The 24,673-nt window shown below is 46.0% G+C and overlaps 2 protein-coding genes across 5 annotated transcripts in view; one reads left to right on the top strand and one right to left on the bottom strand.

The window, feature by feature from the left end:
- Positions 1-4,241: 4,241 nt before the first annotated feature.
- GDF5 (growth differentiation factor 5) lies at positions 4,242-8,690 on the bottom strand. The gene is made up of 2 exons (XM_019732486.2): positions 7,740-8,690; positions 4,242-5,578 (listed from the first exon to the last, which is right to left on the bottom strand). The coding sequence occupies exons 1-2, from the start codon at positions 8,362-8,364 to the stop codon at positions 4,704-4,706; spliced, it is 1,500 nt and encodes a 499-aa protein (XP_019588045.1). The 5' UTR covers positions 8,365-8,690; the 3' UTR covers positions 4,242-4,703.
- A 9,286-nt stretch (positions 8,691-17,976) lies between these two features.
- Positions 17,977-24,673, top strand: part of CEP250 (centrosomal protein 250) — a 34,682-nt gene continuing 27,985 nt past the window's right edge. For all 4 annotated transcript variants that reach the window (XM_074318297.1, XM_074318298.1, XM_074318296.1 and 1 more), the window contains exon 1: positions 17,977-18,106. The gene's annotated coding sequence lies outside the window, so the exon portion shown is untranslated. The remainder of the gene's footprint in view (positions 18,107-24,673) is intronic.

Below are 24,673 nucleotides of genomic sequence, written 5' to 3'. Positions count from 1 at the left end.
ATGCTTTATCTGAAGACTCTAGGGGAGGATATTTTCTTGCTCTTCCTAGCTTCTGGCATTTTCCAGCAATCCTTACATTTCTTGCTTTTTACAGCTGCATAACACCAATCTCTACTTCTGTCATCACATGTCCTTCTCCCTGTATTTCTCTCCTCTTATAAGGACCCCAGTCATATTGGATTAGGCCCACCCTAATTAGGCCCACCCCACCCTTATCTTAACTTTATTACATCTGCAAAAACCTTTTTTTCCAAAGGTCATATTCACAGTTGTGGGGGTTAGGAATTCACCATATCTTTTTGAGGGACACAATTCAACCCATAACAGGAACCCTTTCCACATTCCTCAAACCTTGACTCTGACCTCTGCCTCCTCCTCTGAACAGATGGCCTAACCTGCTATTTCACAGAGAAAAATAGAAATTATGAGCCTTCAGAAGGAAACTCAACTTCCCAACACTAACCCAACAAACCTGCTTTTATTGTGTGCATGTATCCTTTCTTTTTATCATTTCATGAAAGAATTGCTGCTTTTCCTGTTTAAAGCTAATTTCTTAAGGGTTTTTCAAATTTGACATGTCAAAAACTGACCTTATCATCATCCTCTCCAAATCTATTCCTCCTTCTGTGGTCTCTTTGGTTGTTATTGAATAGCACACGATTTACCCAGTTGCACAAGTAAAAAAAAACAAAACACAGGATTCGCCCTTGTCACGGCTTCTCCCTTGCTCTTTCCATCCCAATATTCCCCCAGTCCTGCTTAACAGAGCAGAAACACAGTTTCCTTGGGTTTGTACGCTACATGTCTATTACCCACACTTGTATTCACATTTAGGCACCCACGTTATATTCAACTAATTCAAATGAGTTCACTGCTACCTACAACACTGTCTCTTTCCCATCTGAAGTTGGGAAATCACATTGTTTTCACACGCTGTATTTGTACGGTTGGTTTCATGCATTCAGATATATAATTTGACTTTTCCCCCTATTATTTCATCTCCTTTGATTCAGCCTATCATAAGTTTAGCATCCTAGCATCCTTTGGGATCTTGATTTTCTCTTTCATTCATGCATGGAACTTAAGAACATGATCATTGCAATATCAGAGAATTCATGTAAAGTGTTAAGCACGGTACCTGGCACATAATAAACCCTCAATAAACATTAACAGTTGTGGTTGTTGTTATTATTCCAACACTCAACAGAGTCTGAGTCATAGTAGACCCTCAATAAATATTTATTAATGAATGAATAAATGAATCAAAGATCGATGGAATGAGTGAATATCCCCTTGCCTGAATCCCAAGCCCAGTAAATTTGATATTATTATCCCTCTTTTACAGATAGGGAAATTGAGGCTCAGAGAGGTTAAGTAACTTGTCCAAAGTTACTCAGCTGGAAAGTGGTGGAACCAAGACTGGAACCTATGTCTGTCTGCCTGACTCTCAAGCATCTGTGACTAACCCCTCCCTACTCTGCTTTCTCACATCTATATTCGGATCAGAAGAACTAGTTATGAAGTCTGAGAGGCTTCCCAAGATTTTGTGTCCCAAGCTTTAGAAAGTTGATTCATTTGCTTGTGGCCCTGGAACACGGGATGGTGGAAGAGGCCAAGAGATGGGTATCAGGGCACTGGGAGCCTCCCCTCTTCCCTCCCCTATGGGCCTCCCATTTTCCCTGCCCTAAGTGTTTCTCCCTAGGAACTAACAACACTGTGTGTCCCCAAAGGGATACTGTAAGACCAGGCAGCCCAGCCCTAGGTATGTAATTCTGCTTGCCACCACTGAGGTCAGTGGAGTTGGAGGCCAAGAAAAGAAACAAGAATGGTACAAAGAGCACTGAGACCTATAGGAGTCCTGTAGTTACAACCTTGGGTGTCAGTTTCCTTATCTGTAAAAATATTTCTTGCCCTGCCTGCTTCATGGGACTGTTTGAGGCACATTAATGATAACAGCTGATATTTATGGAGTGCCACCTCTGTGCCAGCTACTTCTGTGTTGAGTGTCTTTCATGTCCTCACAGTTGGCCCTATGAAAAAGGTATATTGTTGATACCTCCTGCCACTTTTTTTCTCTCACAAATGAGGAAACCAAGGTTTATGGAATTAAGTTACTTGCCCAAGGCCTCTAACTCTAAGTGACAATTCTGAAATTCGAAGCTGGGCTGCCTTTTGAGCCCTTCCGGGCTGCGAGATCACAGCTGGGAGAGTGTTTGTGATCTCTAAGGAATGATATAAGCCTTGTACCCTTTTGCATAAGAATGTACTGTACAAGTATGTAGCTTGTTATGATTAGGACTGGAGGAGGGTGCCTGGTAGAGATAATTTTCCAAGGAAGCAGTTGAATAGATCAGGTGGGTAGGGTGGAAGGGCTGTTCCTAGCCACCCCACAATTATCTGATTGGATCACCATAGTTTGGGTGGGAAAGGGGGAGGGTACAAGGTCTGAGTGGCTCTTTTGTGAAAGACAGTCCTAGGGCAGGTGGAAATGGGAGAGGAAGCTCCCTGGGTATCAAGCCAGAGCCACAACAGTCAATTCAACGCCCAGCCCTTCAGCAGGAAGAGCACAGTGGCTGAGATGACATGAAGCTCTCTGATGCGGAAAAGGCAGGGAGCAACTCCAGTTCTGTCAGACTTTCCAAGAAACTAAGGACACACAGCCCAGAAAACGTGTGTGTAGGAGCCAGCCCCACCTGTGACCCCTTCATCCCTTGCCTCTCTGCCCTTGGGTTTCCAGCCACCCACTTTTTACACTGCACTCCCTGTATCCACAGCCCACGACTTGGCTTCCTTGGCACCTCCCTTCCAGGCTCACTCTCTCATACACACCAGAACTCTTGTCTGCAGTGGCAGCTCCTTTGTTTACTTCCAGAGCTCGCAGGCCTGCCACCAGCCAAACACAACGAAGCCGGGCCAGGGAAGGCAAGGCTCCAGGCTCAGGTTGGCCCCTCAGGGACAGGTAGTGGCCTCCAAACCAAGGAGGCAGCTCAAAGGTAGGTTGCCCCCTGCATGGGGCTCTTGCTTTGGGTCCTGACAACCCAGGTTTCAAGTCTAGAGGGAAGGGACACAAGATCTGCCCATAACTGGGCAGGAATGCCCACTGTTGAAATAGCTTTGGCTAGAAGCCCTGGGAATCAAAGACTCAGCTGGAGAGAGGTGGGGAAAATTTGGAGGCCCCCTGGGTGAGAAGCAGAGGCGTAGACTCCCTTCTCCTTGTCTTTCCTCTCTTCAACCAGGCAGAGCCTGGTCTTGAGCCCTTAGAACAAGAACTCAGGTGCCCAAGTTTCCCTATCAGAGGGTTCTGCTCCCCTCCCAAGAGTTCATGTCTCGTTCCCCACCCCCAACCCCAAAGACTCTAGTGGAGAAAAGAAAGTGGGCATTTAGTCTGGGCCAAGCCCCAAGCAGGAAACATTGTCAGGATGTGGTTGGCACTAGTCTATCTGAAGTTACTGGGGAAGTTATTTATCTAATGTATAATTATGTATTTATATAATATAGAATGTAAAGGAGAGCACCTCTAGCTCTGTTTCTGGAGATGGGGGTGAGGAGGTAGGAGGTTATGAGTGAGCAGTGAGGGTAGCAAGGCCACAGATATGATTATGTGAGAAACAGTGGTCAGTGGCAAAAAGGAAATGCCTCAAGAGGGGAGGAGATGTGTGGCAGCCCAGGTTCCCCAGTGAGAGGTAGAGGGCCTGTTAAATAGTGGCCATTTCATTCTGTGACACTGGAGGGAGCGGGGGACAAATACTAGTGAATGAAGTGGGGATGATTTTAGAGGAAATGAAATCCCCCATTTCCCTCCCGTTTAAGGATTAATTTCAGAGACAACCAGCTTGACTAAGAAATGCCAAAAAGAAAACTTAACTCTGTTGCCAGGCCCCAGTGGAGCAGATGGAGCTCCAGACCCATGGGCCTTTGGAAGGAACTGGAATGGGGTTAGAGGTAGCACCGGCCCTGCTCAGCCTGTACTCTCTGCCCCATTCTGTTTCAGTTTCCAGGATTGGGAATGGGGACTGGGCCCTGGAAACCAGGTTTATACATGAGACAACCGAACTCTCCTCCCTGGGTCAGTCATTCTTTGAGGAGTAACTGGGTCCCCTGGAGTAAACAATAAATTTGCCACAGTCTTAGGCACAGTTTTGCATTTTATCTCATCAATGTACATTTTAATCTAATAATCTAACAGCCCCACATTCCTCACCCCTGCCCAAGCCCTCTCCCCCTCTTTCCCACCCCTGCCCAATCAGCATCTCATTTACCCCAGGGGCAGAAAATCACCAGGAACAATGGTGATTCAAGGAGGAGGTGGCACCTGTTGCTGTCCCAAGAGGAACCCTCCCTGGAGAGTCAGAGTCCAAGGAGGCCCAGATAAGGAGAGGTCGTGGGCTGAGTCTCATTGGAAAACCAGGTCTGTTGGGTCTCAGTCTCTTTCAGAGTCTGTCTCCCTGGGCCTGTCCCTGCCAATCAGAGCAGCAAAAAGGCAGAAATCCTCAGACAGGGGGACTTGTGGGTAGAAAGGGACCTTTAGCCCAAGTCCCACTCAGATAGTGAGCAAGGCTGTTGGAATTCCCTTTCATGGAGGCTGAGCAGACGGTCCCGGCTGCAGCTTCCTGACCCCTCTGTGATCCCACAAGTGTGGAGAGGGGCTCTTGTGACCAGCATCTTGGGAATGTGCCACCCAGGAAGACAGAGGACAAGTGCTGCTACCTGCAGCCACAAGACTCCACGACCATGTCTTCATACTGTTTATAGACCACGTTGTTGGCGGAGTCAATGAAGAGAATGCTGATGGGACTCAGCCGCGTGGGCACACAGCAGGTGGGTGGCGTGGACTCAGGGTCCATGGAGTTCATCAGGGTCTGGATGACCGCATGGTTCGTGGGCTCCAGGTGGGAGCGCAGGGGGAACTCACATAACCCCTCACAGTGGAAGGCCTCGTACTCAAGGGGCGCAATGATCCAGTCGTCCCAGCCCATGTCCTTGAAGTTGACATGCAGCGCCTTCCGACTGCAACGGGCCTTGGGGTTCTTGCTGGGCCTCTTGCCCTGGCGTGTGGCCAGTGGAGCCCTCCGTTTTCGCCGCTGGCTGAACAGGTATTCATATACCGTCTTATCGTCCTGGCCAGAGCGAGCCTTAATCTCATTAAAGAACAGGTCCCGCTTCTTGGTGCGGCCAAACACCAGGAACAGGGCCTTCTCATGGACCTGACGGGCAGCCCGGTCAAAGCCCAGACCACGGAGGTCCACAGCCCGGCCCCGTTCCCAGGCCTCCAGCTCCAGACACAGCTGGGCCGAGTTCTTAAAGTTTCGGAAGAGCTTCCAGATGTCGAACACCTCCCAGCCAGATCCGTCCAGGCCTGGCACGGAGCGCACATCCAGCAAGGCTGCCGGCTGCCGGCCGCTGGGGCAGCTGGACAGCTTCAGCTGGGCAGCTCGCCCGCTACCGGGGGCCACTGGCTTGGCTGTGTCTGAGGGCTTCTTCCGCAAGATCCGCAGCTCGGCCCCTAGCAGCCCATCCTTCTCCAAGGCACTAATGTCAAACACGTACCTCTGCTTCCTGACCGCAGGACCTCGGTCATCTAGAAAGAACACCCAGAAGTCATTCCCTGCAACCTTATCAAGAAAGCTAATCATCTCCAGGACTCAAGGGAGGGCCACAGCTCTTTCCCTCTCCAGAGAGCTTTCTTTAACCTCTTCCCCACTCAGACAGAGGCCAAGACCTAAACCACTGAGAGCCTTTTTCAGAATAAGGGAGCGTCCTACACAGCCCAGCAAGTAGGGTGGCTGTGCTGGGTGTTTGTGTCAATCACTATGTGAATCTGAGATCCATCAGCCTTAGAACTGCCTTCTACCTTCTCTCTCTCTTATCTATTATCTAATATGATATCTCATTGGTGAAATAGGTGGGATGGGCATTATAATTAACCTTGTTTTCTCCTGAGGGGGAATCTGAGGCTCAGAGAAGTTAGGTGAGACTTGCTCAAAGTCAACCAGCTAGGAACAAGCAGAGTTGGAACTCTAGCCTAGAACTTTTCATATCCTATCCTGAGCTACTTCCGCTGTACCTGAAAGAAGATCTTAATCTTCTCATTTTATAGATGAGGCACAGAGAGGGGGTGTGCCTTGCCTAAGGTCACACAGCAAGTTAATGACAAAGCTGGTCAGCAATCCAATTTCTCTGGCTTCCCAGTCTAATGATTTTGTTGTATGTATGTCTTACCCTGCTGAGTATACAAGTTTGTGTGTGTATGTGTGTGTGTGACAGTTCATGTGTTGATGCGTATGATTGGGTTCATATGTGAATAAGAAAGTGACATATGTGAGTAACATGTTATGTGTATGCATGATCAGGATTGTGTGAAAATTTAAAGGGTGTGTGTGTGTGTGTGTGTGTATATGTAAGATTTTGTGTATATGTGGATGTAAGAAAGTGTGTGTGTAAGTGTGTACGTGTGTGATTCAGCGTGTGTGTACAAATATAAAGTTGTGTGTATGTACAAGAAGCTCAGTAGTATGTCCAAATCAGCATGCCCTCCTTCCTAAATACCAATTTGCCATTGGGAAGCATTCATATATTGCTCTAGAAGGTGACTAATTAGGCCTTTAAACTCCCCATCTCCCCCACTCTGAGATCCCTTAGTGCTGGGGGGCACAAAGACTTACTTTATGAGCCCCCGAGGGGTCACAGCTTTCCCTGGCTGGGCAGACAGCCAGGCCACCTCCCCCACCTCAGCCAGACCTGCTGCCTCTATGCCTCCCCCCGCCCTCTGTCAGTCCCCCACAGGCCAGCTCTAACGAGAAGCCTCTCCCACTCTCTGCCCCCTCCCCCATCCTGCCAGCCAAAGTCCTAAGAGTCACAGAACCAGACCATATGAGCTGTAATCAACCCTAGCAATCAGTGGTTCACCTCTCTCTTCACATTTAGGGAGAAACTGAGGCCCTGAAAGGGAAAGGGACTTGCTGAGCTCACGCAGCAAGTTGAGGGGAAAAGCCAAGACAGTAATGCCAGGTGGGCAGAGGGAGAAATGAGGGGAGCAGTTATTCTCCTGGATTAATGACCAAAATGATCTGTGTTTCGGAGAGAACATAAATTTTCATATTTGAAGGGCTCTCAGAAATTGCCCAGTTCAACCCCCATATAGTTGTATAGATGGGGAAACTCAGACCCTGAAGGGAGAGGGGGCTTTCCCAAGGTCACAGTGTTAAAGCTTAGGTCTGTTGCCCACTCCCAAACTCTATATATCTAAATGTCATTCCATGACTCCAAGATGCCTCATTTACTGTCTTCATCTCTCCTGCCTCCGCTGCCCCCTAGCCTGAGGGCAAAGTTTCAGAACCATGGGTAGCTAGAGATTAATTTCTCTCTCTGCCACCTGAGAAAGCCTACAACGCCCTGGAGCCTAGAAAGTTTGGCCAACCCACATAGAAACAGAGCATGGCCTGGTGACCAAGGGTCTTAGAGTCTGGTCCCCAACTCTGCCACCAACTCGTAGGTCTTGTCTCCTCTCTGGGCTTCAGTCATCCCTCTGCACCTTGCAGGAAATGGACTTGGTTATCCCCAGGTGCCCTCCAGCCCTGACATGCCAGCAGCCTGGAACCTGGTATGTATGAGATAGCCCCAGATACCACCCAGGCCAGATGCACACGCCATCTCCCACCAGTGCAGTGTCAGGGCTCCGAAAGGCCCCTCCATGCATGCCCCTCCCTCTGAGCCATGCCCCTGCCACCCCGCCCCCTCACCTTGCCCTTTGTCAATAAAGCTGGTGATGGTGTTGGCCAGGCCAGCCTCCAACTTCACGCTGCTGTTGCCTCCCTTTCTGTCAGCATCGGACAGCGTCCTGTACAGCGAGAGCATGTACTCGTGGGGTGTGATGGGGGGCGGGCGGAATGGCTCCTTGGGCTCTCGAGGGGGCCCAGGCTCCCTGGCCTTCTTCAGCAGGAAGGAGCTGGGGACAGCTCCTGCCTTTGGGGGTGCCTTACCCCCTGGAAGCTGTCCTTTTGGGGTCACAGTCCGCGTTGCAGCCTGCCTTGTCTGGGGAGGGTGTCCTGGCTTAGGTTCAGGGCCACCAGATCTGGGGGGCAGCTTTTTGGGTTCATCCTTCTTGGGCTGTGTCAGGCCTCCTGCCTGCCCGGTGCCTCCCTTTGCCCTGGCATTGGTGGCCCCCCCACCATAGCTGTGACCCCCTGGCCTGAAGATGTTCCGAGCCAGAGGGGGCCTCTCCTTGGCTTCTGCTTTGGTCAATCCTGGCCTGGCCCCCTGGGGTCTCTGGCCCAAGTCAGGGGCCCCCAACACAGTGCAGATAAATTCCAGGTCCAGCCAAGCCAGGTGCCAAAGCAAGAAAGTGAGGAGTTTGGAGAGTCTCATCCTCTGGCCAGCCGCTGAATGACACCAAAGAGAACGGCGGCAGCAGCGAAGGTGCCTCTGGTTTGGCAGGAAAAACCATGAAAGGAGTGGACCCTCAAAAGCAGCGGCAGCAGCAGTAGCAGCAGAAGGAAAGGCTTTCTCCTCAGTCTGAGACTCTTTAAGTCTGCCGGGTGTGTGTTTGTATCCAGTCCCATAGTGGAAATGCTCTCGTATCCAGACGTGCACCGTCTCCAGTCAGCAGCTGAAAATAACTCGTTCTTGAAAGGAGAAAGCCGACCGCCCCCTTTCTCCTGCACAACTGACTGAGGGCTTGAAGGAGGCTTGTATAAGGCTGAGGGATTTTTCCAAGAAGGAAGAATGGCGTAATGCTGCCTGTGTGCTCCAGTTTTTGTTTTTTTTAACTTTTGAATCCTTTCCAGTGAAAATACTTCACACACACACACACACACACACACACACACACACATGCCTGCAGGTGCTCAGAAAAATCTTTTACAAACCTGAACTCAGGAATTGGAAACGGAATTCCAACCCAAACCAATTTAATTACTCTCTGATGTCATGCTGTCTAAACTCATTTAAGTGCGATATATTTATGTGAAAAAAATCACCGCTGCCCTTTCGAGGCCATGGCTCACGGGGGCTCTTGGCACAGAGCCCCGAAGCGTGACTCTAGGCTTAGGGGGCCCCTCGGTCCATGGAGCAGACTCAGGGGTCTTCACCTCCACCTCACGGGGCAGCCCACCCCACCTTCTTTAGGAGAGAGAGATGCTGAGGCATGGACTCAAAGATCTTAAGCCCCAGAAGCATGGGGAGTGTGGGTTTTCAGCTAAGTCCTTGGGGTGTTTTTAAAGCAGTTTCAAACCCTGTGTCTAGTCTGGGGCCTGATTTGTTGTTGGGGGGGGGGCAGCACAGATGGCAGCATTTACCCACCGTTTCTTTTATTTTAATAAACTTGTGGTGACCCAGAGAGAGAACTATCAGTACCCACTACACCCCTCCCCCCAAATGCCATTGACTGAGCTCAGATGATTTCTTCAGGCTTTGGGGGACACTGCCACTTCAGAGCACACTTCTTGGATGGAGGCAGGTCCAGGGTGTACCTCACTACCACCCCCCAGCAAAGCCAGACTTGTCGTTTTGTTGGATGGGACTGGCAGTGGCTGACCCAGCCTGGGGCAGCAGCGGCCCCTGCAGGAGGCTGGAAAAATGATTTCCCACAATGATACTTTTCTGGTAGGTCTGAAAGAAGTCTGAATTCCAGCTGGACTCATGGGGGAAAGCTGCTCCCTTCACCTGGAATACCCTCCTTTCACTCCCACAACTGGAGGAAGTCTTCCTCATCCTGAAAACTTCAGCTGAAAATTCACCTCCTCAGGGAAGCCTTCCCTGATCCCCAGACAGAGCCAATTACCTCCTCCTGTGCATTTTGCTACACTTGTCACATTGTAAAAGGTGTAGCAGCAGTGGAAGCAGTAGTCAGGCAGGCTTCCTTCTTAATGTGAGATTCTTTGAGCCTGCCTGACAGAGATCTGCTCATACTCTAACGTCCCCAGATTGGTTTCCCAGCATAAGCTGGCACAGAGTAGAAGTTCAGTAAGTGCTTGATGAATGAAAGAAGATGAAACTCACAGCTGGGAATGTCCAGGTGCCCGATCAGCCCTTTCACTGTGACACTCCTAGATCCCTGCTGATCTGCAGAGTCCAGCAGCAGAACTTGGCATGTCAGGCTTCACCTGGTGCACCTGAGTCAGAAAACCCAGTAGAGCGCCATCTTCCCATCTCAAAGGACAAATGCACCACCAGGCACTCTTTGGGAGAGCTTTAAGGAAGAGCTAAATTCATTACTATCCCTCCAGCTGCCCAGGTGCTCAACACTTGACTTCCCTTTGGACTTGTCCCCATTTAAGCAGTCATCTCTGGCATTTTTCCCTCTTCTCCACCCCCCCCAACCTCCCATCTCCCACCCCTTCCCACCCCCATCTCACTGTCTCAATCCTCCTCTCTGCCTTTAGGATCGCTCTGTTCCAACCCTTCTCTCTAAAACCTACGCTTTGAAAAGTGCCAATTCATGAGCCCTCTCCTCCATGAAGCCTTCCCTCATCCACCAGAAAACACCCACTCCTGAATTGTCATCATGCATTTTCTGCGCCCCTTTCCACTTTGGTAGCTCAAAGATTATCCAGTCTGCCCCTGCCCCCTGCCTTGAACACAGTTCATTTCTTCCACTCTGTATTTTTTTCATGTTTTTTTTAAATCATAACTTAATTCCTTATAACTGTAATAATTTATTTACATATCTGTCTCCCCCATTAGATTATGACTAGACTGTACTATAATTATCTTTCAATTATTCCCAGTGCTGGGCACAGGGCCCAGCACATAGCAAATTCTCAGTATGTGTTGAATGGATGAAGAAATCGCTAATGAGCCCTTATATATAAAAGCCATCATTTTCTGCTTTAAGGTATAGTTATTTGTGGACATATTGTGCCTTCCCTGCTGGACTCTGAGTTTCTTAAAGGGAGGGATTCTCTCTTGCCATCTAGTAGGCACTTTGTAAGCTCGAGCGAGTGAATAAAGGAAGAGATGAATGAATCAAACAACCAAGACACCTCTGCCTTGGTTTGATAAAGAGCAAGGACTCTGGAGACGAGAAGTCCAGGTTTTGAGTTCCAGTTCTGCTATGTGGTTTGGTGCATTGTATGATCTTTGGCACCCTCTAAACCTCTCTGAAACTGAACAAGCATCATGACAGTACCTACTCACAGGGTTTTTATGGGGATTCAATGAAATGAATCATAAAAAGTGATTAGCCTAGCGCCTGGCAAATATTAATAACAGCTACTATTTACTGAGCACATACTCTAGTAAATTAGACTTTGGCCTTTGTATCCCACCACATTTTTATCTTATTTATATTCACAACAACTCTATGATGAAGGTACTGTTAGTCCCACAATTTGCAGGTAAAGAAACTGATGTTCAGAAAGGTTAAATTACTTTTTAAGCCCAGTTCCTGCTTTGACACATTTTTTACCCAAGAGTCCTAACCTGGCCCTAGAAACACAACAAGCAGTAAAAGGGTGGTAAAGGCAATTACAGTATTCTTGGCTTTCGGTCAAGGCCTCATCCAAACGCGCTGGGACTTTGGGGACATGGAGGAGTGTCAGATCAGGGGCTATTGTTTGAGGACCAGGGAACCCAGAAGTGGGGTGGAAGCATGGAAAAGGGACTCAGAGCTTGCTTAGAAGGCCCTCTCCAGGGAGGAGCCCAGGGGACCGGCCTGGCTCTCACTATAAAGGTGACTAATCACTTCGGTCCCCTCTGGTAATTGCAACCAGATGCTGCTGCTGGCAGCGCTTCAGTCCCAACATGTTTAATTACTGGGATGCAGAGTCCCTCAGGCCCCCATGTCCCCCTACCTCCCCCTCTCCTGTCAGCAATATTAATGTCAAACGCAAGGCAGAGGATGGGAGCCTTGGGAAGCCACTGGCATGGAAATAATCCTTACAGTCCCTTCTACCATGTAAAGCCTATAACTCTTATACATGCTTCCCCATCCATTATCTCACTGGCATTCCACAAAACATCCTCTTAAAACAGGCAGGCCAGAGTATGATTACCCCATTTCACAGATAAGCCAACAGTAAACTGCATAATGATGATAATAATAATAATCCTTTGCTTTTTTCCCCACAAACACTTAGCAATTTTCGAAGTGGTTTTACATCCACGATACTGTCAGAACTTCCTGCGATCTCTCGGAGTCAGTCCAACACATCGCAGTGATTAAGAGCATAGGCTCCAGCATCAGACAACTCAGTCTGTGTCCTGGCTCTGCCACTAACCAATTGCGTGACCTGGGGTATTCATTCATTTATGTATTTAATTACCCAGCAACTGTATACTGGCTGTCTACCATGGGGAAGTCCCCGGTCTGGGCACCGGATCTCTAGCAGTGGACAAGACAACCAAGTCTGCGCTAACAATCTGGTGGGAGAAATAGACAAATAAGCAAACAAATGCATAACTTCGGAGAATTCTAAGTGCTGTGAAGAAAAATTAAGCAGAGTCAAAGGGATGTCTCTTGTACTCATAGATAGGAATGTCTCTTTGAGAGGGGTGACATTTGAGCAGAGATCCAGATGTAGTGGTGGCATGAGCTATACAAGAGTCTGGGAGGTGATCATTCCAGGTGGAGAGCACAGCAAATACAAAGGCCCTGAGGTAGGAATATGCTTGGCATATCTGAGGAACCATGAGAAGTTGGTGTGAGGTTGGTGAATAAAGAGGGGAATGACAGGAGATGAGGTCAGATCATGCCAGGACCACATCGAGTATGACCTTCCAAGCCAGAGAAAGGAAGCTGGATTTTATTTTTAGTGCAGTGGGAAACCCAGTGGAGGGTTTTAAATAGGAGAGTTGTCTAATTTGTAACAGCTGAGCTACTTGCCTTCAAATCCTAGCTCCCCAATTCACCAGCTATGTAATTTCAGGCTAATTATTTAAACCCTCTGTGCCTCAGTTTCCTCATGTACAAAATGAGAATAATAATAATGATAATAATAATACACCTATTTCATAGAGTTGTTATGAGTTACGTTGTTGTGAGTCAAGTTAGGACAGTGACCACATTCACAGTAAACACTACACAAATGTTAGCTATTATTTACATTTAAAAAAACCATTTCTCTGAACCTGTTTCTTTACATCTAAAATGAGGATAAAAATATCTGTTTCACAGACTGGTTATAAGAGCTAAATTTATTTACATACGTAAAGCACCTTTCTTTCAGTGACGAGTATATAGTAGGTGCTCCATAAATTACAGTTTAAAAAAGATTCTGTTGTTAACATTGTCCCTGTTTCACGAATGAGGAAATTGAGTCTCAGAGAAGTTAAATGACTGGCACAAAATTGAATTTTTTTTTTTTTAAGCTAGAAATGACGGAGGTAGGATTGGACCCAGGCACCTGACTCTGAAATCAGCGCTCTTCCCACAGCGAGGGAGAACTGACCTTTCTTACTATATCACACCACGTTAGGGGTTGGCTGGGAGGAGGGCTCAGAGTCCCGGACCCTCCATCTGCATTTCTTCTAATCTGTGGCGTCTGACCTGTCCCCATCCAGGGAGCCCATGCAAGAGGACAGCCGCCTAAACCTCTTCCCAGCCTCCAGTCTGGTTTGTATTGTTTAAACTGCCGGAGTTGCCAGTGCTCTGGGCTTTCGTCCGGTGAGCTCTCAATGGCTCCCCCAGCTGAGCTCCTCGGGAATTGCACCCTGTCCAAGCGTGGGCCTTCTGTCCTGTCAGTCCAGTTCATGTACGGCCGCACATACCGTACATACTACGATCTGGAAACTGTGTGAATCTGTGTTTCTGTCTGTTGCGGGTGTGGGGTGTGAACAAAGTAACCATACATTTTTTTCACTTTTATTCTTTATTTAAAATATTTTTTCTTTATTTTAAAAATGATTTTAACACTTTTAAAAAGGAATACTCATTAGATAGAAAAGTAATGCAAATTCATGATGATAAAGTTTCAAACAGTACAAAAGAATACACAGGAAGTTTCTATCCCACCCCAGACCCCAGTTCTTTCAAATCCTTCTCAGAAGCAACCACTCTTATCAGTCTCCTGGATGACTTTCTATGCAATATAAGCTTTTTAAAAAGCTTTTTATTGAAGTATGCATACTAAATATATTTTAATTACAAAATTAAATCATGCTTATTTTTTAAAAATTCAAACAATAGCGAAGTTTATTAAATTAACAGGACTGGAATGAGACCTGCCCACTGAGGCAGGTTCAGGAGAAGAGGAAAATGTCCATCTGATGAAGGGTATTGTATTATCACCTGATTATCCAATCCAAGGAGATTCAATCCAACCAGGGAGCAGAATCACCAAGAACAGCGCCCAGAGGAAATTCTTGGCATTCTTCAAACATCCCATGGTCTTGCACAGCACATATATGCACACTGCTTGAAATTCCCTTCCCGCCTTTGTCTGCTGGGAAGATTTATCCTTCATCATTGGGTATAATGTCACCGTCACTATGAAGCCAGCCACTCCCTCTTCATAGAATTTACCAAACTACATGTATGTGAAATAGTTGTTTACTCACCTGCCTCCCGTGTGAGTTTGTGAACTGAGGCCCTAGGCAGGGTCTATGTGTTATTGTTCTTTGTGTCTCTCCCTGTGTCTAACTCAGGATTCGGCACATAGTAGGTACTCAATCACTATCTGTTTAATGATGAATGAATGGACTCATATGGACAGCAGCAAGTTGTTCACAATCTATGACAAGAGACTGTATCCTTTCGGTGCCTCTGGCTCTGCTTCAGACTGTTAGCCTACAATAAGAAAGAGGGGAATGATTGGGGGGTTTTCCCTTAATTTTTCCGCTCTGTCATCCTCAGCTCATTTCAGTCACTCAGGGTGCTGACATGGAGAGGAATGTGGGGAAAGGGGTGGAAAAGTCTTCTTTGAACTAGTACTGTAGCTAACTTTGTGCTTTCTGGGTCTGGAAGATGTTTATAGCTATTCCTGTGCACCATCAAAGCATCATGGGGTGCTTTTAGAGGTTCTGCTGGGCTCCTTTCCCTTAGTAAAGACATCACTATTACCAATGGTAATTTTTTTTCTTACTTCTGGGGTCCCTTTACCCCAGTAGGAGGCCCTACTGAACAGGACCCAGGGTGGGCCTATGCAGTCTCTCTTTTTCTCACGTAGCCCACATCTGGCTTACAGAAAACATTCCCTGACAAATTTGGGAGAGCAGGCCAACCCCAACAAAGCAGCAACCTCTTGGGTCTGCCATCAAAGAAGTTGGCATGTTTGTCTCTTGTTGCTAGATTTCCCAGGCAGGAGGTATATATCCAGTCACTATGCTCCCCAATTGCAATGGAGACAGATTTGGCACCTCAAACTCTCATGGAAGTCCTCTCCCCAGATCACTTGGCTGGAGCAGTTAAAAGTAACACCCCCATGACCTTCCCCAAGAAGGGTGGGGACTCACTGCCAGAAATGTCTCCACGTACATTCTCTATCCTTCAAATCTCCTGACCCTATAGATAAGGGATCTAAGAACATTAAAACAGATTTTAGGCTGTTAGAAAATATATATATATATTTTTAGCACCTCACTTTGAAATTTCACATATATAATTTTAAAAAGAAAGAAAAATCAGTCAGTCAGGGCAGCTTCTTGGCACGGGACAGAGGAAATATCTATAAATAATGAGCTGGGCTGGGGTACAGGATCCATATTACAGCCCCTGGGAGAGGGTTAGGATATAAAGTATGTTCCCAGAGATGGAATTTAGGACATAGGGGAAGAAGCCTAGTTCATCCAGAGGGGACCAGGGTTGGTTTGCTTTCAACTAATCCATTGTCTGTCCGTCCACTCCAGCCTCCTTTGAAGCCTTCTCCCCATTCTGGTTTATTAGACAGGTTTGAACATGGCCAGACTCTATTTGTGTCTGGATTAAGTCTTTTCCCATATGTCTCTTGGGTCCCAAGCAATTCAAGTGATGTATATGTACACCTGTTTCTTTGTCCCAAATGTTCCTGGCACTTTGTAGGACATTTGAAGGCTGATGTATTCTCAGAGCCTTCTTTGGTCCAGACAAAACACCCAGTTGTTCTAGTTTGTTTTGTTTTAATACAATTTCTAACTTGACGTTAATACATTGTATTATCCAGTACTAGTACACAGTAGATGTTCATTAAATGCTTGCTGGTGAATGAATAAATCAATAAGGAGGTGAATGAATGAATCCCCATTTACAAAGATCAATGATTACTGTTTGGTTTTAATACCTTTCTACTCCATTTACCCTTGTCTTGGTAGTCTGAAAGCTATGTTTGCTCCTCATGGTCTTAAAATGTACTGTGTATTTGCTGATGGATTTTATGTCATTAACCTTTGTAACACTGAGGTTGACTTGATTCATTCATTCAATGGATGCTTATTTATTAGCATCATGTGTCAGGCTCTGGGCTAAATGCTAGGAATAAGTCAAACATAGTCTCCCATCCTCATGAAGTTTTAATTTTAGAAGTGGGGGGAAGATAATATGTAAATAAACTAACAAAAACTGGAAAGTACTATGAAAGAAACAGAATATTGTGATAGAAAATGATAGCGCATTACTTTAGATAGCATCATCAGGGAAGACCTAGCTGAGGAAGTATCATTTAAGATGAGACGTGAAAGAGAGGAAGCTATCAGCTAAGCCAAGAGCCGGGGGGAAAGTGGTCTAAGAAGAGGGCAAAGGTCCTGGGACAGAAGAGTTTGGTGTGTGTAACATTCAGGTTGTTTCATTTCTCTCCATTCCATATACTGTTGTACTGAACATTCTTACACAGTACCTGTTGTGTGAGTATTTCCCTAGGATGGATTCCCACACCACTGATTCTTTGCATCTGTTTCTCTATCCAGTGTCTGGCATATTTCATCTTCCCTCTGTAAATTGTTTGCCTTTCAGAATCAGTGCCCTCCCTCCCTTTAAGCCCCATTTATGTTATCTTTTTCTCAAAGTAACTATTAAGAACTTTTTCGTGTTCTTACAGGAGAAAAGATACAATATAGCTCTTATCAAAGTGTTTCCTTCTGCTGTGCATTTCCTGTTTCACTCCTGCTGTCTATCCATCCATCCGTCTATTTACTCACTTAGCACTTACTGAGCACCTATTTTGTACCAAGCCTTATGATGGGTACTAGAAATGCATCCTCACGTAGTGCTTCTCAAAATGTGTTTCTGCTGCATCAGAATCACCTGGGGTATTTGCTGAAATGCGGATTTTTGGGCTCCACCCGACTCTAGGGGTGGAATCCGAGTGTCTGAATTTTAAGACGTTCCCCAGTTTTGTGTGTGGGGTGGTGGTGGTGGGTGTTGTTTTTTTCAATCCCAACTAAAAATTTAGAACGACTGAGTGGAAGGTAAATGGAATTTACAACTCTTAAGAAAGTACATTATTATCTACAAAATGCTATGAGAATAACGCCTGAGTGGGTCAAAGAAGGAAGAATCCTCTAGACTCAAGTAAGGTTTACGCATTAGACAAACTGCAGTTCTCCAGACATTCAGGCAAAGAAAACACCCTGTGCAAAATCGTGGGAGAAAACAGTGCTGTGTGTTCAAACGACACTATGCTGTGAGTGTTGTTGCCTGAGGCGGCTTGGAGCTTCGGCTCTGAAGGTAAGAAAACCCCAGAACGGGTCGCCCTGAAGTTTTTATTGCCACCCAGGAGTCATTCCCTAATTCTTCACGCAGCTGTTAATTGCACTCCATTTGTGGGTGGAACAGTGCGCAGGCGCACCTAAAACCAGGTGACCTCACACATGCGCAGTGTGTAACCCCAAAGCCAAACGTGGGATGATTGAGGGCAAGGTTTTTCCTGTTACCAAAACTTCCCTTGCTCGAACCCAGAAGCCATGGCTGTCCTCATTCTGTCTAGGGAATCTTACTTCTCCTAATGTAATCCCCCTCTCCTTCTGGATCACTCCAGTAAATCGGATGCCAGTACTCAACATGGCGGGAGGCCTCCAAGTGGCGCCGTCCGCCTATAGGCACACTGCTGGGGGGCGGGGCCCTCCGAAAGGGCGGGAGTTTGGGGGGCGGGGTCTGGGCCCCAGTGGGGTGGTGGGCCCCCGCCCCCCGCCCGGCCTTAGCCGCGGCTTCAGCCGCTCCGGCGCGGAGGAACGGGCTGGGATTCTGCGGAACCCGAGCGTGGTGAGGAGGGGCCTCAAGGGCAGGCGGGAGGTGCTCGGGTTAACGGTCCGAGGCCCAGAGACCCGCCCGCTTAGGGCGCCTTAGGGAATCCCGTTCGGGCAGCGGCCTTCGGTTCCCCGGGAGGAACCCGAGGCCCAGAGAGGGATCGGGACCTGCCCTAGGGCTCCGGCCCCTGCCTCCGCGTCCTGCTGCCGCCACCACTCTAGGCTCCAGTCCGCGCAGAAAGGGATCTTCCCGATCCTCGATTCCAACAGCCGACGAGCCCGGGGTTGTCAGGATGCGGCGCTGCGCTCTGCGGCCCATCTCGCTCCGGGCTCCCGGAATTTTGCGGCTCCCTCTGCCCTTAGGGTTTTGCACGAGATCTGTCCGAAAGCCCAGTCCCACCCGCCGCCCCGCTCTGGAACTCATTCTTCGCGACCCAACTCAAATATCACTTTCTCGGAAAGCTTCCCCAGCCTTTCTGCTGGTAGAGTTCATCTTGCTGCTTGGTTTTTGCACTCATTGTACCGAGTTACTTTTCCTGCCCCTCTTTTACACCCATGCACTTGTTGGGGCGTTATGCCTTGCGTTTTTCATCTCTATATCCCAGGGGCTAGCACATGATGATAATAGCTAATATTTACTGAGTATTAAAGTGTCAGGTGCTACTAAATGCATTACATGTAAAGCCCCATTTAATCTCAGCAATTCCACAAGGTGGGTTCATTAAGTTGATGCAAAAGCAATTGCGGTTTTTGCAATTGTTTTTAACCTCTTAAACCGCAATTACTTTTGCACTGACCTACTCCTATATCTTCAAATTTTATGCAGGAAGAAGCTGAGGCACTCAGCTCAATTTGCCTAGAGTCCCACAAATCAGTAAATGGTGCTGGGAAATGAATTCTAGGCTGTCTGCAGAGCATGTGATAATTTCACTAAATTGCCTTTGGGTTCAGTAGATGTCTGTTGATTTGGTCATTACATTAGCCCCATGACTCATGGAGACACGTAGCCCCAGGATTGTGATGCACACCTTTTACTGAGAAGGCTTAGGAAGGAGAATTAATGTTCTCGAATATATAAAGTGAGGTCATGACAAAACCCAGGCTAGAAGCTGCTCTAGCCCTCTCTGTTCCTTCAGTCACACTCTACCTTTCTTTGCTCCTTTTCCATCAGAGATCCACAGACCTAGACCTCATTATTTCACCCTTTAGGAAGTGCCCCTCCCAGAACTTTGATTTCATATTTCATAAATTAGGAGGCAAATTAGTGTAACGGAGAGGGTATAGAGTTTGGAAGCAGATTGGGATTTAATCTTTGCTCTGCCACTGACCAGTTATATCCTTTTTATTTTTTGAACCTCAGTTTTCTTGTCTGTAAAATGAGGATAACTTTGTTTCAAAGGGATTTTTAGAAGGTTGCTGTAATTGTTGTGAGAGAGGAAAGTGCTGCACAAACTACGTGATCTGCTTTTTACATTATAGATGGTAATAGAACTGTCAGCATTTTGCAAGACCGGTGGTGATATGGATCATGTTACCTAAAGTCTTTATGTGCATTCATTCAGTCAAATATTTAGGTATCTGCTATATACCAGCCACTGTTTTAGGAGCTGGGAATACAGCAGTCAATAAAACAACGTTGTTGCACTTGGGAAATTTACATGCTGATAGGTATATTACACATAATCGGATGGGGACAGATAAGTCATGGTAAACAGAAATACTAGTTTGTGTGAAGGGTGGGGGTATTTTATACTGGGTGGTTAGGAAACAACTTACTGAGAAGGTAACATTTGAACAGACAGACCTGAATCTGGTAAGGAATTGAATCATGAAGGTGAGATCCTGAGATGAGTGTGTGACTTGTTAGGTTACAAGGAGGGTGTGAGTAAAGAGGAGAGGAGTAAGAAGTGGAATTGGACGCTAGGATCAAATAATTAGGACACTGGAGGCCCTTATAATGATTTTGGATTTTATTCTGAATAGCCATTGGAAGGTTCTGAATGGCATCATCTGTCACTTTTAAAAGGATCACTCTGACTACTCTGTTGAGAAAAAGTAAATTTGGAAGCAAGGGTGAATATATCGCTACTGTCTAGGAAGCTTTTGCAGTAATCCAGATGTATTAGTTATCTATTGCTGAGCAAGGAATTATCCCAAAACTTAGCAGCTTGAAAGAACAATCATTTATTATCTCATACAGTATGGTTCAGAAATTCAGGAGCAGCTTAGCTAGGTGTTTCTGGCTTAGGGTCTCTCAGGAGATTGCAGTCAAGCTGATGGGTGATCTGCTCCCAAGATGCTTCCTTACCACTGGGCCTCTTCACAGGGCTGCCTGAGTGTCCACAGGATTTGCTGATGGATTGGTTATATGGTGTGGGACAATGGAGTCAGTATGACTTTAAGGCTTTTGGCTTGAGCATCCAGAAGGATGGAATTGTCATTTACTGAAATGGGGAAGCTAGGAGGAGTAGGAGTTCATTTTTAGACAAGTTAACTTTGAGATGCCTGTTAGACATCTATGTGGAGAAGTTAAATGGATGTTTGGATTTAGTATAGGAGTGTGACGTTCCAGAGGGAAGTGTAACCATGGGAGTCCTGGGTGTATAGGTGCTATTTTAAGCCATGAAACTGGATAAGATTAACCTAGGAAATAAAGGTAGATGGAGAAGAGGTCTGAAGCCTGAGCCCTGGGACCTCCAACCTTAGCTGTTGGGGAGATGAGGAGGAACCAGCAAAGGAGACTGGAGGGAGAGGCCAGAGAGGTGGGAGGAGAACAGAGAGAAACCCCATGTATGAGATTTAGATAAGGAGCCGCATGCTAATTTTTCTCTTTTTTTTCTGGAATAAGAAACAAATTATCTCTGCAGACAAATATGTATAATTCCTTTGCTCAGGGAAATAAAACGTTTGTGCCCTGAAGTGTTTTTCCTTTTTTGCTTTAAGTGACAATTTCTATTTATCAGGTTGGTGCCAAAGTCAGTGTGGTTTAAAAGGTTAAAAACAATTGACAAAACCGCAATGACTTTGGCACCAACCTAATAATAATACCAGTCCACATCTCAGTCCATGCTAAGCATTTACGCGTACACCTCTACTCCAAGTGTAGGTGATGTTGCTTCTACTTTAAACTTTATTTAAATACTCATGTTAGAGTATTTTGAATGAAGGGAGACAAAATACATAATTTATATCACTCTCCTGCCACTTTCTATCGTAGGTGCAGCAGTTACTGCCCTTCCCAGCCCGGTTCCTAGCGAGAGTAGGAAGTCGGTCTCGTTCATTTCTGTGTCACTGTGGCAGGCTGCCTGATAACTGAGCAGCTGGAATTCATGAATGTCGATGGAATAAATTAATGTAGAAAAGAAGTGATTCTTTTTCCTTTTCCTACAGCGATGATAATATCTCTTCAGTGGTTTACAGTTTACAAAGCACAGTGATATCCATTATCTCATTTGAATGCCATCCAGTCTGTTACCATTTGCCAACTACTGACCTTTTCCTTTACTGAGGGACATCGAAACCTCCCTTCTTTTGGAGCTGTGCTAGTTTATTCTCTGGCTGATCTGACAGTATGTTAATAAAAGGGGACTGAACTGCATCTTGAGGAGGCTCGGAACTAAATCTCAATTTCAGAAAGATTCCCGGTGTAATTTTTCTCTATCCCCTATCTCTTTTTATTCTTGTTATAGTGAATTTCCATTCTATGAGGATTTTTTTTAATCATACAACACTTCAGACCATTTTAAGACTAATCTTTATTTTTAAGAACAATTTTAGATTTACAGAAAAAGTGCATAATACAGAGAGTTCCCATATACCCTGTATCCAGTGTCCCCTCTTACATTTGTATGGTACATTCGCTGTAATTTCAAATCATTTTTTGAGGTAAATGGGGCATATAAATAAAATGTGAACAAAATGAAGTTACTTCATCTGTGTAGCCTCAGTTTCCTTATCTGTAAAATGAGAGGGTTGAAGTAAATTTTTAAATAACTCTAAAAATTTTAAATTATCTGCTAATGTAAAACAATCCTATAATTCTAATATAATTCCATTTCTTTGCTGAAGTATGATTATCACCTTCTCCGATAATGTTTCTATGTTAACAGCAGCCTTATCCTAAAAGAGGATTTAATATGAGAATTCTGGGAACTGCTTACAGAGGTATTAGGTTGAACTACATGAAATGATCACTTTTATAGGTAGAAAAGGGCAAATATTGGTAATTTAGTATGGTTCAACCTAATATTTGCTGGGGAGGATTCAAAGAAGGGCGAGGGAGCCTCTGGGTCCCCTGAGCCCCCCACTGTGTACAGATGCCTCACCCAACCCTCACAGTATTAGGAAAGAAAAGGCCCCTCAGGTCTCTTGAAAGTACTTTTGGTGGTGGTGGTGTTGGCAATGAGAGCTGTCTCCCAGGAGATTTGTGCTTCCAACTAGCAGAGAGAGATTGAGCCAGTGTTTCGCAGAGCCACGGTGAGTTGCTTGACACAGCCTTAGTGGAAAGGAAGGGCAGAAAAGGAAAATGTTTGGAGTGCAGGGGAAAGCTGTATTAACTCTGTTATAGGCAGCCTGGAGCATTAATGCCACTACGTCTTTATTGGTGCCACTCAGCTCTTCCTACTTGATACACTTTCCTTACTATCTTGTACAAGCTCTGCAAACTCAGTTATCTTCAGTTTCCCGGGAGGTAATGGGGGTTAAGAAACTGAGTTTTCCTCTGTTGTAAGAAAAACAACAGCAATAGTGCAATGATAAATGACAACTGAAATCTGCTGTCAATGTGAGGGAGAGAATAGGCCGGGGGTGAGGGCGGAGACTGGTGAAATGGAGAGCATATGCTCTATCTAAAAGGGACAGACACTGTTCAACCGCAGGTGGTTGTTGCCTTGTGGGAATGTGGGTCAGGGGTCACTAGCTATTCCGATTTTCCAGACCTATGAATTTTTATATGCATTTTCCCAATGGTAAATGTTGGCACCTAACTTGAATTCTTAAAAACTATTGTATGGGCCACACGATGGTTGAAAAGAGCCAGCAGTCCACATTTGTGACATCTGGCCAAGAGTTTAGGTCTGCCAGGAATGAGGCCCACATGCATTTCTTCAGCTCTTGCCTTTGAGGCACTCACAGATTAGTAGAGAAAATAGATAATAATGATAAAATGTAATATAGACATTAGGCTGTGTGTGTGTGTGTGTGTGTGTGTGTGTGTGTAGCTACATCTGGGAGGACACAATAGGAAGTGATGTTTGACACATAAAGAGATTTTGGGGCCCCTGAAACTCCCACTGTATATGCAAATGTTAGATTTGCATTTGCTGTATATACCATTTTCTTGATGGGTAGTTGGAGATATGGATATTCCTTAGCCCTACTGGTGCGAATCTCAGGGTTAATAAAATGAGAGAATTCTAACCTATCCCCCTACCCTCAGATTATAGGATTATCATGTGTTTTAGAGGCCTGAGAAATTCAGAGGTCATGTAGCTGGGTGCCCTCGTTTTTGGATGAGGAGACTAAAAAGGAAATGGCATGCTGGAGGTCACAGAGCCCATTAGAGGCAGAGCTTGGATGAGCACCCCAAACTCTTCTTGACCACCAGGCCTCCCCCTCTCCTAGGCTGGCCTCCCCTGCCTGCAGGTTGGCCCATTGCCCTGTTTTGGCCCAGCTCCTGGTGGGTGAGGAGGGTTTGCCATTGTGCTGAAGTTGGTTCCTTCTTCCTTCTCTCTGTTGGATCCCTTGCCGGAAATGCCTGCTGCTCCATTTCTTTGTCAGGAGTCAAACAAATTTGTGTTCAAATCCCTAATCAACCAAATGCCACCTGTATGAACTAAGACAAATTGCTTAATTTTTCTAAGTTTCCTCATCCATATATACAGTCATAATCATACCTACACAGAAATGTGATAGGAAAGCCTGGGAAGGTTTCAAGGATCTGGTGATGACAAGATGAACTAGTGCTTGTAAAGAACCTACAAAGTGACTGACCCATAGGAGCATTTAGCAAGCATTAAGTATGCTATTGATCATTCATACAGTTCACAGCCCCCCCCCCCACCGGTTGGGTTAAATGCCTTTCCTTTGTTTTCCCATACTATCCTGCGATGTCTCTATTATTATTATTGAACATACCACATTGTACTGCAGGTCCTCAAATAACTTAGTTCAACATTGTTTCCTTATAATGATGAGATGCCAAAGGAACTTAACTCTTGTGTATATCAATTAGCCTGTGGTAAATTGGTTTTGATATACAGCATTTCACTTGAAGTCATAGGACCTATCAATGACGTTAACTGAGGACTTCGTGGGTTGTAATCGTGTCTATCTCTGCTGTTAGACTAAGCACCCTCAGTGATTCATTTGACAAGTGTTTATTAGGCACCATGCCAGGCAATGGTAAACCAGGAGCTCTTGTTCTAGTGCAGAGTTCCAAAAGACGTGCCAGGAAACACTAGTCCTGTGAACTTGTTTCATGATCAAAGACATTCAGGAGATGATGCTCCTCGTATCCCCCTTTAGAGATTAGGGTCCATCTTAGTATTTTAAAGGCTCTGCACGGTCCTGTAGTAAAGGAACC

The sequence above is a fragment of the Rhinolophus sinicus genome, linkage group LG13 (genome assembly GCF_036562045.2).
Source record: "Rhinolophus sinicus isolate RSC01 linkage group LG13, ASM3656204v1, whole genome shotgun sequence".
Taxonomy (NCBI): Eukaryota; Metazoa; Chordata; class Mammalia; order Chiroptera; family Rhinolophidae; genus Rhinolophus; species Rhinolophus sinicus.
Note: the sequence above shows the minus strand (reverse complement) of the source record. Positions and strands in the feature narration are given on the sequence as shown.

Excerpts from the sequence above, each read along its gene's own strand:
- GDF5 (XM_019732486.2), bottom strand. The coding sequence starts at position 8,364 with ATGAGACTCTCCAAACTCCTCACTTTCTTGCTTTGGCACCTGGCTTGG. Across the intron at positions 5,579-7,739 it reads CTTTATTGACAAAGGGCAAG|ATGACCGAGGTCCTGCGGTC; the intron begins GTGAGGGGGCGG and ends TGTTCTTTCTAG.